Source organism: Colletotrichum scovillei, assembly GCF_011075155.1.
Source record: "Colletotrichum scovillei strain TJNH1 chromosome Unknown Contig00007, whole genome shotgun sequence".
Taxonomy (NCBI): Eukaryota; Fungi; Ascomycota; class Sordariomycetes; order Glomerellales; family Glomerellaceae; genus Colletotrichum; species Colletotrichum scovillei.
In genome coordinates, this window is record NW_023336265.1 from 2,123,862 (window position 1) to 2,137,457 (window position 13,596).

General features: G+C 49.3%; 4 protein-coding genes across 4 annotated transcripts; all 4 read right to left on the reverse strand.

Moving 5' to 3' along the window:
- Positions 1–19: 19 nt before the first annotated feature.
- Positions 20–1,310, reverse strand: HER10_EVM0004107 (uncharacterized protein). The gene is made up of 4 exons (XM_035473760.1): positions 1,115–1,310; positions 835–1,044; positions 333–737; positions 20–276 (listed from the first exon to the last, which is right to left on the reverse strand). Exons 1-4 carry the CDS (start codon positions 1,193–1,195, stop codon positions 163–165), a joined length of 810 nt encoding a protein of 269 aa, XP_035331394.1. The 5' UTR covers positions 1,196–1,310; the 3' UTR covers positions 20–162.
- Positions 1,311–1,740: 430 nt separating this feature from the next.
- Positions 1,741–3,335, reverse strand: HER10_EVM0003601 (uncharacterized protein; the record flags this gene model as incomplete). Its single annotated transcript, XM_035473272.1, has 4 exons — positions 1,741–1,888; positions 1,953–2,734; positions 2,824–3,088; positions 3,142–3,335. The coding sequence occupies 4 exons, from the start codon at positions 3,333–3,335 to the stop codon at positions 1,741–1,743; spliced, it is 1,389 nt and encodes a 462-aa protein (XP_035331362.1).
- A 2,357-nt stretch (positions 3,336–5,692) lies between these two features.
- HER10_EVM0005900 (MIP family channel protein) lies at positions 5,693–6,653 on the reverse strand (the record flags this gene model as incomplete). Its single annotated transcript, XM_035475502.1, has 3 exons — positions 5,693–5,922; positions 5,985–6,285; positions 6,345–6,653. 3 exons carry the CDS (start codon positions 6,651–6,653, stop codon positions 5,693–5,695), a joined length of 840 nt encoding a protein of 279 aa, XP_035331501.1.
- A 2,719-nt stretch (positions 6,654–9,372) lies between these two features.
- On the reverse strand, positions 9,373–12,202 carry HER10_EVM0013268 (uncharacterized protein; the record flags this gene model as incomplete). The annotated part of the gene is made up of 12 exons (XM_035482632.1): positions 9,373–9,753; positions 9,813–9,837; positions 9,911–9,941; positions 9,999–10,028; positions 10,082–10,221; positions 10,280–10,316; positions 10,398–10,460; positions 10,520–10,856; positions 10,914–11,199; positions 11,277–11,370; positions 11,466–12,023; positions 12,100–12,202. 12 exons carry the CDS (start codon positions 12,200–12,202, stop codon positions 9,373–9,375), a joined length of 2,085 nt encoding a protein of 694 aa, XP_035331979.1.
- Between the last annotated feature and the right edge of the window lie 1,394 nt (positions 12,203–13,596).

Genomic DNA, 13,596 nt, shown 5'->3' on the forward strand with positions numbered 1-13,596 from the left:
ACAGAATCATCCGAGTTGTGCCTTATCTGTGTTGATTGAAGCTGAGTATGTAGTGGAGTATTACAATGTAAGCTACATACATGTGGTCTTCGATGATGCTTTGAACCGCACCAAGTCGATCCAAGTATCATTGTATCTGGATGATAAATATTTGAGTGTGTCTCAGTCACTATCTTCGATGTCACCTCCCTTTGGTACCGGGTAGTAAAGAGTCGTTTGGCCAAGTGCAAAGATAATAGCTGTGATCAACGCAAATGAGGTAAATATGACGGCAACCTGATACATGTTAGTGCGAATGAAACACAAAACAGTGGCTCCTGGATGCTAAGTACCTTGCCGTTGTCATCAAACCCCTTTCCTCTGCCAATATCTTCGGCAACAGCGCTCCAAACCAAGAAGATCATCCCTGAGATCATGCAGAGAACCGCGCCTGCCAGGAACAGAACTGACAACTGCCAGGCGTAGACTTGCATTTTGCGAGGGCGGTACTTCCACTCAGTGCCAATCAAGACCCGATCTTGGGTGCGCAGAGACTGTCTGATGAGAACCAAGCCATCCCTATGTCCGGCCATTCTATGGAGCCGAATGGTCTGGTCTGCCGCTGTCAACACGCTGGCAAGGGCGAAAGCGATGCCGCAGAACCAGCAGGTCCGTACAGGCCAGGGAGTGGTCGTTTCAGGGGGCAGAAGATTCGGCCATGAACCGGTCGATGTGAGAACATTTGCGAGCAGAGCGGACTGTATATATGTTAGCCCGGCGTATGTGGACACAAGTCACAACTGCCGTAAAACATGTAGGACTGCGCATTGGACTATAGACAAGAGCTCAACTTACTACCACGCCTACGAAGTTAAGCTCTTGCAGCTTGTTGTCCTTCCATTTCTCAGTGAGTCTGTTTCTTTCGTCCTGGTCGTCATGGTTCAGGAGCAAGAGTAGTGGGTCGTATGTCAAGGTTGGTGGAGAGAAGAGACCACCCCGGAAGATGTGGACGATGAAAGACACCGCCCTGCTACTCTGATTTTTAACACTGCGTGAAGTTGATCGCTGTCCCTTATTATTAGCTCACGAACATCTATCTGTCAAAGCTTCCATTCATTAGACTTTGGAAACACACTATTCTAGCTGCTGCCTCCGACTGGCCATTGTTGCCCAGCAGAGGGGTTCTTGTCCGTGGAAGATCGTCTGAATAAGGCATCGTAGCATCCGAATTAGAGTTTGATGCTACACCATGAGATGGCAGACTACCAATTACTTGAGTTCTTCAGGGAAAACCAAAGAGAGCGTCCAAAGCTACCGAAGTTATTAGTCAAGTTTGTCATTTCAACCCCGCAATCGACATCGAGGTCATGCGACACGCCTTGAGGCAGATCATACGTCATTGTGAACGATTCGCTAATCGGAAATGGGTTGGATCGGAGTTCGCGCTGCTTACATAACACACTTTAAGCTTTCCACTGCTTGTGACAACCTGTCCATCCCATCTTCCTTTCATCGTAATCTCTCCTTTTTGGCGATTCTGCAGATGAAGCGAGGATACAAGGCGAGTAGATCTATTAGATCTTATGAGCTTAGTCTTGAGGGGGAGGCCTTGTTGAAATTGAGCTGATGTGGAGAGTACGTCTATCGGTGTAAGTCCTATTGCTGTGAGCAGTGGGCGCCTAACCAAGGCACTTAAGTACTAGAAGCAAGCAGATTCATTTGTCGTGCAATGTCCCTCTTTCATTCGATCTTCTCCATCGATTAAAGAAGGAAGAGGAACATAGTGATCCTAGTTAACCCTACTTCTTGAGGTGACTTGTTCTTAAACACAATGATGCCGGAAGAAGTGACGCCCACACACCTCCCCCTCGCACATGCCAATGCAACACCTTCGACACCAATCGTCTTTCTTCGCTGTGGTTCGGTTTCCACACCAGAAACACCAAGTCGGCTTAGATCCTCGCTTCGTCAACAAATTTGAGAGCTCCTCGCGAGCTGATCTGCTACTCCTACCAATGATTTCTTCGAGCACCTCGCTTCTCGTCATATCTTTCTCAAGCCTGGGGAGCCACTTAACCCAAGGTATCCACGAACCAGCCGTTTTCGCGCCCATGACCAGCATCTCTCCAGCAATGTCCTTCCTTACAAAGATTAGGCTCTCTAGCCCTCCAAGAATTTCAGGAGGAGTCACCTCGTGTCCTCGTTCTGCTGCCTGTTCGAGGACAAAGTCGCGGATGGCCTGTCCGATGATTCTACTCAACATCACAAAGTTCCCCTGAACTGCAATCTCAATTGTAGCCATGGCCTGAATCAGGTCTGCAGTCGGCAGGGGCTTCTGGAAGTTGTTTTGCCACTTACGAACAGCCCGACCGCGTGAAGTCCCCGAGAGCCCAAACTTTTTGACAAATTGCCCATCAAAGCTGATGGCAATTCCCTGGGAGCCAGTAGCCTTGCCAAAAAACACGAGATCGGGGGAGATCACATCGAAGTACTCCTCCCGTTGGAAGCAAAAGGGTGCACCGCAACGTATGGCAGTCAGAGTTTCATCTACTGCTAACAGTAATTGGTACTCCGCGCACATGGCGCTCAGCCGGCTGAGAAGACTGGGTTCCAAGACTCTCCCATTGAACTGGGTTTCCACGAGCTCAATAACAATGCCGATGCACCCCGCTTCTCTGGCGACGAATAGTTGATCACAAAGTTCGTCATCAGAAACACCATCTATGTGAAGCAGGACAGGGTTGCTTCCATAGGGCTTTGGAGAGTCCGAATATTTCAGTGAAGATTTGTGCTTAGCAAATACGTCAATGATGGAACATTTAGTAGGATTAAGTGAGCTCTTACTCCTGGTGTTCTAGTTGACACGGTTGTTGCTGCGGCGTACGTATCAGATAAAAGTGCCCAGCAAGACTGCTTTGCTTGTATATCCTCCCAACCCAATCTCTTCAGAGTATCGTCCTCATCTGTGAAGGGGCTCTCAGATGATTCTGAAGATTCAGACATCGAAATTTCTGCAATCGTCAGAATTATTTTGACCACAGTTTCGGGATCCATGGTGCTGCTGGTCAAGGTCCCGTAGTGGATTGGCATGAAACCACCAAAGTAGTTCCTGCGATGATTTACGTCAGAGCAACTCGGATGTCTTGACGAGCCACAACTTACGAAAACATTTCTTCGTACAAGTGCAGAAGCTGCCCATAACGACGTTCGAGGGCTAAACGATTGTTGATGAACTCTCGCCAAAGAGGATTTGCCATGGTCAGGCTCCGCATTTGATCAAAAGACAAAATACTTCCCTCAGCATTGTTGAAATTGTGATCTAACTTTCGGAGTGGTAGTCCCGCAGGGAAAGCCATTTCGCAAGTTGGCTCTGATAGCGTCGAGTCTTTCAGCCAGTGCGGCAGCCAGCCAGATTCTTTGTTTGAGCTCGGGATCAGATTTTGGATGAACCTAAAGGCTAAGAGAGTTGGGAGACGTACTTGAAGCGGGCCGTAGCAGCTTGGGTATGTGCGTATGCTTTGTGGGACTTGCCAGAATGATCTTGAACACTGTCTTATGTGTTTCCGTCCGCGAGGTTTATATAGTATCGATCGAGATAGGATCTATGGTATATAACGACCTGCTTGCTTTGATATGAAATGGTTTGAAGTGGGATGCCTGACTGACGTGAGCCTGGCTTCAAACGCACGATTATCATGCGGCTCGAACGGTGGCCTCAAACCTGGACTCAGAGTAGGCACTAGCCTTTTGTTATGAGGATACGCATATGCCTAGGAGTTGCCGGTTCCATTTTGGGTCAAGTCTTTGCCGAAGACAGAGGCGCTCTTGAGGGTCGCTGAGAACTTAGGGCCAGGGGCTGCCTCTCTTTAAGCAACCAAGGGTTTACCGGAGAAAAGCTACGGCAGAGGCGGCGTAGACTCCGCGATGGATGCCCTCAGCATAGCTTCTCGGTCGAATGGCTACAAATGGCCATTCCTGGAGAATAGAGCACGCCCGGTGGGTGGCTGAAGGCCGCAACTTCGGTGCCTGAAGCATGGACCACCAATGTGACGAAGTCGAGATCCATGATGGCACACAGTCGTGTGGTCTGGACAAATAGCTCAAGGTTGAGCAATGCAAACGACGTTGAATGTCAATGGCAGATAAACGACTACCGCCTCTCTCGGCCTTTCCTTCTTACAGCCGTACGGAGGAATCAGGCCTGGCCATGTTTCGCCACTGCACTGCTTCGACAGTCTACGATACAGATATGATTGAGGATAATCCAGGTGACGCAGCCACGTGTAATTTGGTAAGAGCCGTCACATATTCAGAATGCAGTGCATCTGGCTCGTGAGATGGCTTAGAAGTCATGTGCCATAAGGCCCCAGATTTGCGGACTTGACCGACCGAATCGGAGTCGGATCGGTGACCGTCCAATGGGGCCATCCTAAGGAACCGATGAAACTCAATCAAGCCGCCAAAAAGCAAGCAAGGAAAGGATTATGCAGTGAAAACAAGAGAAAGTTCTTCGATTCGGCATAACCACTGTCAGTAAGCCTTACTGACAGCAGCATCGGGGCGAAGGATTCGGCTGACCCCTGTGCTCCAGGACACCATCCCGTCGACCCTGGCATGTCACCCCTATCTGATCGGCATCCTGCAGGTTCGCCATCCAATCTGCGCCACAGAATCTGACATGAATTTCCCCGATCGCCGTCCAACTCCACCAATTCCTTCTGGAACAGGACCCTGAATTGTGGTTTGACCCGTGAGTGGCCACGTACATGTTGCTGCGTAACATGGAGCTGCTTGAAACTGTCGAGATCGACAAGACCAGTCGTCTCTCAGCGAGTGATTATGACTTAATCCACTTCAATGCTAATATTCGCCACAGGAATGAGCCTTGCCAAACTCATTGACGAACGATTGGTTTGGGACCGAATTACGCCACAACTTGGGCATAATTGAGGCATTTGGACAGTGGCTGGTGATTTGGCTTCAAGTTCACTCTCTAGGCGACAGCTTTGGTCTTCAGCACTTTCCGGGGCACACGTTCTCCTGCTTCTGGAAACTGGGAAATGTACGCTCCTATTCACTTTTGCCTCTGTCAAGCCAAGGAGAGTTCTCACCTCGGCATTGAAAGTTATCGTAAGTGGGCTGCTCGTGGCTAGAACCTCGAGCCGTTAAGGATAACACTTTCCTGGTCCGCTTTTTTTTGATCACCACACGATGTATCCTTATGATTGAGCAACCGCAGCAGCGAGTATCGAATGGCTCAAGCTTTAGTATCCAGGTGTATTATCTAATTTTCGATCAAAACGCCCTACTCAACTTTCTTCGGTAGTTTCAAGTATCATGATCTTGTGAGACACAAATTTAACCCATGTAAGGCATCTTTGCAGCATAAACATTTGCCGGCAAATATTCAGCGAGCTCCCTACAAGTTTGTGCCATGACTGTAATTTGACATTTAATTCCAACGGTCTGGAGACTTTGATGGCAGCTTAGGCTGCCTCATCTCACATCAAGGCTTCAATCTTGGGGTTTCTGACCCAGAATGGTGCGGAAACGCGTTTTTCTTCCGGTAAGACTAAATCAACCTCAGTAACATTGAATAACGACTAACACCTAACGCCCTTTGCGCCTGTTTTCGATTTGATATCACCCACTTCTAGCTGATGCGGGGTGCTGCGACACGGATCATCGTTCGCTGGAAGCCTTCGTTCTTGTCTCAGGGTTTGAAGCTGCGCTCACTGCTCGTTTCGTGGCCATCATCGTCCTGGCCGGGGTTGCACTCATAGTATCGAAGGTTGCGCAGCAAGAGGTAGAATCCACAAGCAATCAGAGATCCAACGATCGGACCAAGCCAGTATATCCAGTGATAGCTGGGGAATATCCCATCGACCGCAGCGGGTCCGAAAGATCGAGCTGGGTTGAGGGAACCACCAGTGAAGTAGACGCCTGAGGAACGTGATGTTATTATCTACCGTGCTTAGACTGAAGATAGGGTTGATCGTGCTTACCTGTGAGTTCGGCGAGGAAGAATGACAGACCAATACCCACAGGGGCAAGGAACGTAGAGCGATGCTTCTCAACGGCCAACATCAAAATGACGAACACCAGCTGAGCGGTCAAGACGACCTCGATGAAGAAGCCCTGGGCTGTGTTTGTGCCACCACCCAGTCCCGTGGTCACGGAGAGGGGACCAGGAAACATTGTGGAAGCAACCCCGGCTGCACACAATCCGGCTACGATTTGAGTGGGCATGATGAGAAGAGCTCTCAGTAGTGGCAGGCCACCACAAACTGTGAGGGCGAGAGTCACCTATGAAGATCTCGTGTGAGTTACACGTACATGGCAAGTTGAAGCTTCTCAGCACTTACCACAGGGTTGAACATCCCACCCGTAACTCTGTAGAATGCCCACACATTTGCAGTGAGGGAGACTCCGAATGAAAGCGCGATGAAGATAATGGATGGGAGGTTGGGATCCGATCCTGGTGCTCCAAGAGGCGTGTTGGCAACTTGAGTACCGGCGAATGAGAAGAAAAGGAAGAGAAATGTTCCGACAAACTCTCCGAGCACAGCTACAATGTTGTTCCTCGTAGTGTTGGCAATGTTGAGCATGGGTAACGTGCCAGCAGCATTTGAGCTATCGCCTGAAAGCTGACGACCGACTTTGGTGTTCACCATTGCGAGAAGATGATCTGTAATCCAGGAGAAATGGGTTTTGGTTGCGAAATCTGTGATTGCGAGCTTCCGAGCTCAAGATGAAGAATTCGGTTCTTTAAGACACGTCTGTCCTTATAACGAGAAATGAATGTCGATCTCTCCTGTGGTATCCTTTATAACTTCTCGATTCACGGAGGCTTCCCTCCTCACAAGAGGGTGTGCAACTGATACATGGCTCTCGAGAGCGTGTCCCGTTTGCTGCGCAGACACTCGAATCCGCATTCGTCGCAACCTCCATGAGACAGAAAAGCCCAACCCAAAGCGGTTATGTCTCCAAGAACTGGTTGTAGCCGGTGACGCCACACGACCCATGGCGCCGGGTGAGTATGCCAAGCTACGAGGCCTGGACTCCTCTCCGGAACGAGGTCGATGGACCTAACGGCAATTAGCGTACACACGCCCGCACATGGCTGTTAGTCTTCTCCAGACACAGAGGGCATCCAGCAGGAACTTGTCTCGGTTGCGGCACCGGTCATGGTCATTGATGGGCATTAGGCTGCGTACTATGGAGTGAGGACGTCACCCTCGACGTAGTTTGGACAGACGGGACGCTCAATCATGATGAGGTCAAGGAAACAATCGACGACGATCTGGTATTGAGGGAGGGGAGCTCCCAGCTAGTTGCAACTTTCTTCATGTGTACAACCAAACTGTAGTTGCATTTCATCCTTGAAAAGTAAAGTCAAATACTATGCCGGATGAAATCTCAAGGTTTCTCATAACGTTCATGGCTGGCCTGACAGCTCCCAAACGGGACGAAACGTTAAGACATTGTGGACGATTTGACACCTGTCACTTCCCCTTGTCATTGGACGGAATGCGCAGGCGTGTAGTTCGTGAATGTGAAACCTTTCCGTGGCAGTCCGCAGCCTCGCGCATCGCTCCCGTGCGGTCTGATCTATAGGGATCCAGCTTGACAGAAGCGTACGCACCGGGCGAATCTCATCCTCGTGGGCTTAGCGCCGTCACAGGGGCTTACCCTGTTCTCGTCGACATCATCACGGAAGCTAAGGTGTGGAGTCAGGTGGGATGGGAATGCGAACATGGCGTCTGAGACACTCTCTCAGCTGGCAATTTTGACTTCCACAAACGGGGCTAGTCCATATTTGAGGAACACCAGTTCGAGGCGTGTGGTGTTGTGGCAATTCGGCGACGAAAGCCCTCGATTATTCCCAAAAGAGTGATTCGTGAGAGAGAGTCGGAATTTCCTAATCTAACGGTGTTACATTCGCGATTCCCTACATTCCTTCCCCAGAAAACCACCGTTAGAAAGCAATAACAAGAAGCTCCAAATTCGTGACGGTTGATTCTTGGAGTAATTGTGGTCATGTCCGGCCTTTCTTCCACATTCATTTCCCACATGTACTTACAGCACCTATCTCGACATCGAGCTAACAACGCCCTGTCCCCATTTCTTAAGCTTTCCGGATGCTACCCTCGCTTCAGCCCCAGCCTCTCGGGTTGTCCGCTTTTGTTGATCTCGGAATCACCCCCGCACAGACATGAGACCTGTCACAGTATTACCTCTCGTAAGTGTCTTTTTGTTCAATAAAACATCACAACCCAAATCTCTGCTGGGCATTTACAGATCAGCCAGCCATCGGGACGCCGCCATCTGAGGGCTTGTCAGCTGAGAGGTCTTTGAAGACCGAAAGCATCGCGGCCCGATCTCAGATCGCCGACTTGAGATGGTTCCCGCGAAGTTACGGGAAGGTCAAAGGAGCTGAACTTCTCAGGCAGCCTCAAAGATAGCTGTCCTGTTCAGACCCCGAAAGACTTGTTTCAGCATCTTGTCTTCCACCAGGGATGCTAAAGTACATCTCTGGCGGTTCAGAATCCGGGCCTAAGTACTGACGTTAATGCAAAGCACGCTTGGCGTCAACGGAGATCGTGAGCTATGACAGACTGCACTGAAGTAACAGGTACGGCCTACTACTGGGACGCGGCCGGATGAGACGCATCATGGGCACGATTGGCGTTGATTTCACTGTTTGCGGCTGGTATGTTGACTGACGCGTGGAGGCCCGACAAAGACGTGCCCGCCTACATTGGTAATACTAAGCCATTGTATAGCAAGCGACGTACTCAATCAACTGCTATATGGGATTAATACAAACATATCCAAACTTTCCTCCAACTCTGCTCATATACTGACTTTTTGATCGGCATATTACGGGAAATAAGAATGGATTAACAGATGGTTGGCTATGACCCCTCATAAGAGTACGTACCTTCGTAGTGATGCCATCTCGCAGCTGACGGGATACGGATACGTGTAGTCTTGTTATATCTGGCGGTACTGGGGGCCTGACAAACACACTTTCGTAGAACTTGAAGCATTCAACCTCCTTCTCTGGAAAGCAAGGTTACGTAAGCTTGAGGTACTCTTATTGAAGTTATCAAAAAAGTATGAAGTAATAGTTCTCCTTCGACAATGACGTCGTGATCGACGCATCGACGCAGAAGCACTATGTCTCAGCTATCTACCAGTTCCATTACTCACTTTGCATGAATCGCACATCGAATCTACGCAGGCAGGTTCAGCACCATTCCTGGTCCTATCTTGTGCCCGCTCGCAGCTTCACTACCTTGGAGGAAAACGTTTGATATCATCTTGGTCCAAGATTTTGATCGTACATGTATCCATGAGTAGGAGAAACTCTCCCCTATTCTAATCGCGTCATTCGTCCGTCGATGCATCCCGCCTCATTGGCCCCATCTCCTGAGAATAAGAACCATCAATAACCTTTGTGTAAAAGTTGGGCGGATCACCGCCACCCCAAGTACGCGTCAGGTATCTCTTGACCAGGTATGGCAAATGCTCTCTCAGTTGGAACCGTACGAAATTCTTCTTTGGCACCGCATAGATGAGACTCAGCTCTTCAAGGCTTACCTGCTTGGTTTCCTCGACGAGCAAAAAGACCAGAGCAAATGCCACGAGATTGAGGCCAGCGAATAACGCCAGCGTACCATACAGCTTCAGCGCTTCGTTGACAGCTGGAAACACGATCGTGAGTATGCCCGCAAAGAAAAGATTGACGGAGATGGCGGCAGAGCATCCCTAAAATACTACATTAGTCGCGTGCATGGCTTTCAAGAGTCAACATGTCTAGAACTCACAGCCTCGCGCTGAGAAAGGGGAAAGCTGTAAAATAAGATGTTAACAGCCACTAACTCCAGAATCTGACACATATCTGAATGAATAATGAGATATTCACCTTTCAGAAGCCAGTGTGAAGGGGATAGGCCCTGTGATTACGAAGTCAGAAAATGCTCAAACGATTATTCACTGCGCACGTGACTGACCAAGTCCTGGTGAGTACACAGCTGCAAATACTGCAAAGTGTTGGTTATCGAGACAAATGTATGTATCCATCGATGAAACTGACGAAAGATAAATAAGGCAACGATTCCAAGTTGAATCGGGCCCTTGGGGAGAAGAAACGCCAGAGCCCCTGCAGCCAGAAGAATGCACATTAATGGCAGCGTGACGAGTAGCCACCGGCGTCTCCCGAAGACGTCAATCGATCTGATGACTTGTTAGAAAGGGTGTGTTCGAAACAGTGGCAAGTAATTGAGAACTTCACCGGATTGCGAGAAGGCCGAACAAGAAATTCACGGCACCTGTGTTTCTCGTTAGGTAATAGTCCTTTGAGTATTTTACTGGCAAATCCCGATCGCGAAGGGAATGTCAACCACACGTACCAAATCCCAAGCTGTAAAGCATGGCATTGCGAGGACTCGGGTCTCCTTTAATGAAGAAGTTGTCTATTGGCGTGGTAAGCAAGAGCCGCGAGAGTCTATATGAGATAGATAAGATACCATACTTGAGTAGAAGGCAAAGACATTGACTGTAGAAATCAGCAGTAGGTCCAACCATGATACGCTAAGCGCCGGAGAGAGAATCGTACTTCCACAAAGTTGCTGTGCAAGAGCCACTATGCACGTGCTCCAGACTGCATTCCGCAATCGTGGAGTAGTCAGGAGGTGGCTGTATTGCCGATAGGCGTCCGACAAGGCGAACGACATGTGTTTCGCAAATGTTAGGCCCTGTTTTTGGTTCTCCGTAGATACGCTTGGATCATTAGGCGTCTCCGGTAGATCCTGTGCCTCTTCGTATTCAACGTTCTTGTGGATAAGGTAAATATCTCGAAGAGCTTGGAGCTAGTTTGTTTCATTTAGTCAGTGACAGCGGGAAAGTACTCTAACTAAGAAACCAACCTGTGTGTTCCGGACTTTAGACAGGATTTCATAGGCACGCATGGGTCGATAGTTTGGTGTGTTCTTCTGCATATAGAATCGCGGGCTCTCCATGCAATATGCCAGTGCAATGAGCGTGAAAATGGCCGGGACCATGGGAGCAGCTAAGATTAATCGAAGCGCCAAGTCACCTCTGACTTCAAGAGAGGCAGTACTGTCCTTTGCTTCAGGTGGAAAATCCAGAGCCCCCACAGATCCAGCAAGGATTAAGTTGATGGCGTTTCCTAACATGATACCAAAGGCAACCCTGCCATACGCGATATCACCAATGCGTCAAATTCTCTGAAGACAACTGTTGAAATGAAGTGGTCAGGGGGGGCCTACCATAGTTGCCACATTAGAATAGAAGAGCCTCTCCATTGATCAATCGCAGTCTCAGATGCCAGGATCGGCGTGCTGACGGCCTTGATGCCCATACCTTGGATTTTGTCAATTGAACGTATCAGTCGGATCTTATGGCCTTGTGGCGACGTAAACTTTTTGGGAAACGCTGAATATGGAGTTCCGACTCACCGAGGCCGTTGATAATCCTAACACCGAGAAGCTGCTGCCATGTGTGCACAAATCCAGAAGCCAAAGAGCTCGCAAAGATCAAAGCGGCCGCAACAGCTATAGCACCACGTCTCCCCATCCAGTAATTTAGCGGGAGTGACATCGGAGCGCCTAAGATGGCAGCGGCTAGGAATGGCGCCGAGTTCATTCCACCAAGCTGCCACACTAAATCATTCCGATATGCTGTGCTGGAGACCTTGTCCTGAAGAAGTCTCGCGTAGATACTGCCGGCATTGATCGAAGCTTGAACATGGCCCTGCAGCAGAGCTGCTAGCGCCACAGTGACGACAATCACCGTCATGCCACTTTGAGAGAATGCTTTGTCTCTCTCTGCCCTGATTGCTGCTAGTTCCTCTGGCTCCAACTCAATGGGTAGAGTGTCTTGCAGGCCTTCGTCAGTGTATGCCCGGATCTCTTTTGACACTTGGGCTGCTCTCAGGATAGGTTGGAAAGGAACACCAGGCAATATCTCGGCGAATTGTCGCACATCCTCCTCGAGCTCACCATCGTTAAGATGGACTGTGATAATGGTTAGAATGAGAGATCCTACTTTCAGCTCCATATGTCACTTTGACCATGGAGCTGATACACTTACCTAACGGGGCTTCAATTATGGCTTCCGTATTGATGTGTCTCCGAGAGACCTGCGCCCGAAACTTGTCGGCAATGGATGTGGAACTTGCCATTGGTTCGGTCATTTTAATGAGGTACTTTAAGCATGCCTAGATCGAGGACAGAAGCGATGGTTGAACTTGTATTGATAAACTTAATTTCAAAGAGAATAGGAAACTTGTATGCTGAGAGTAGCTAGCTACTTATCTGAGGGGAGTTACCATCGGTTATTCTTCTGCTTTATGCTTTGTTTCGCAAGGCCTCTGGGAAGACTGATATACATCAGATTTGTAATGATATCTAGGGAGGCTATGAGGCTGCCAAAGTGTCACACGGGACGGCAGCCGGCATGCGAATGCAGAAACCAAGAAAAGGCAACCATAAGGCATTTTGGTTAGGCAAAATGACTTACTCTCTTGCCAAGCCATATTCAGCTACCATTGATCAGCGTTGACAATCCATCGTCGATAAAACGACAAGTAGATTTGTCAGAGGCCTGGTGTGCTGCTCGTAAACTTGTGCATTTGGCTCGCAGGACAATAACACTCATAAAGTCTTCGCACTTTGACGGAACATCTGAATATGAAATATGTGAGTGCAAGGCGTGGGAATTCAACCCCGGTGAAGAAAGGTAGGCAAACGCGGGGAGACCCCGCCCCCCACAAGTTGCCCCAGAGCCAGGGATTGCAAACCGTGGCGCTGGATCACTCGGGTCATTGGGCCACTCAGATGTAAGTCAGCCTGTGAGTACTTCTCGTACGGTAAGCGGTGAGAGCGATTTGTAATTATTAGCTAAATCCTATGCATACCGATGTGCAAAGTGCAGAGACATGCAGAAATAAACCATGGCATGGAGGGAGAGCCACAGCCTTGTTGTCTACCGAGAACCTACACCGCGGATCAGCTGGTGACGCGTATGAGCGTATGCCCAGGATCGTTTCACATCCTTGCCAGCCTGAAGTAACCCTGTCGCTTCAGATGGGCTGTGTTCCCGCCCTGATCTTAGGTACTGGTGCCTGAGTCCTGTGCTCCTATGTGGATGGCGTGGGGAAGGGTGGGCGAGGTAGTTCGCCAAAGTGACAGACCGGTTCGGATGGAAATTATCGTACAGTTCGCCCGAAATTCAGGCATACTGCGGATTCAGTTTCTGTAGTTTGTTGTCTAAATAGAAGTGACAATGTTTGTAGCCTGGCAGAACCTGGCTTGCAAAGTTGGCGCGCCCGGTCTGTTACGTACGCTGTCGCGTGATGGCTTCGAACTGGCTAATAAGCGAGGACCGTGACCTGATATTGTCTGATACAGATATCAGTGGGATGATCATAATCACTCTCTCCCTCAGAACCTTCGAACCTTCCAGTCCTAGGTGCCAGTCCTACCTACTACGGTCGATAGTCTCACGAGAAGCATCCCATCATATCAACACTCACCATGGAAGCAGCAGCAGCAGTCATCGGGCTCATTCACCCAACCTGTAAGGCTG

What these genes read in the sequence shown, in the direction of transcription:
- HER10_EVM0004107 (XM_035473760.1), bottom strand. Translation starts at nt 1,195, where the DNA reads ATGCCTTATTCAGACGATCTTCCACGGACAAGAACCCCTCTGCTGGGC. An exon ending in TTAACTTCGTAGGCGTGGTA is followed by an intron (nt 738 to 834) that starts GTAAGTTGAGCT and finishes ACATATATACAG; the next exon opens with TCCGCTCTGCTCGCAAATGT. An exon ending in GGTTTGATGACAACGGCAAG is followed by an intron (nt 277 to 332) that starts GTACTTAGCATC and finishes AACATGTATCAG; the next exon opens with GTTGCCGTCATATTTACCTC.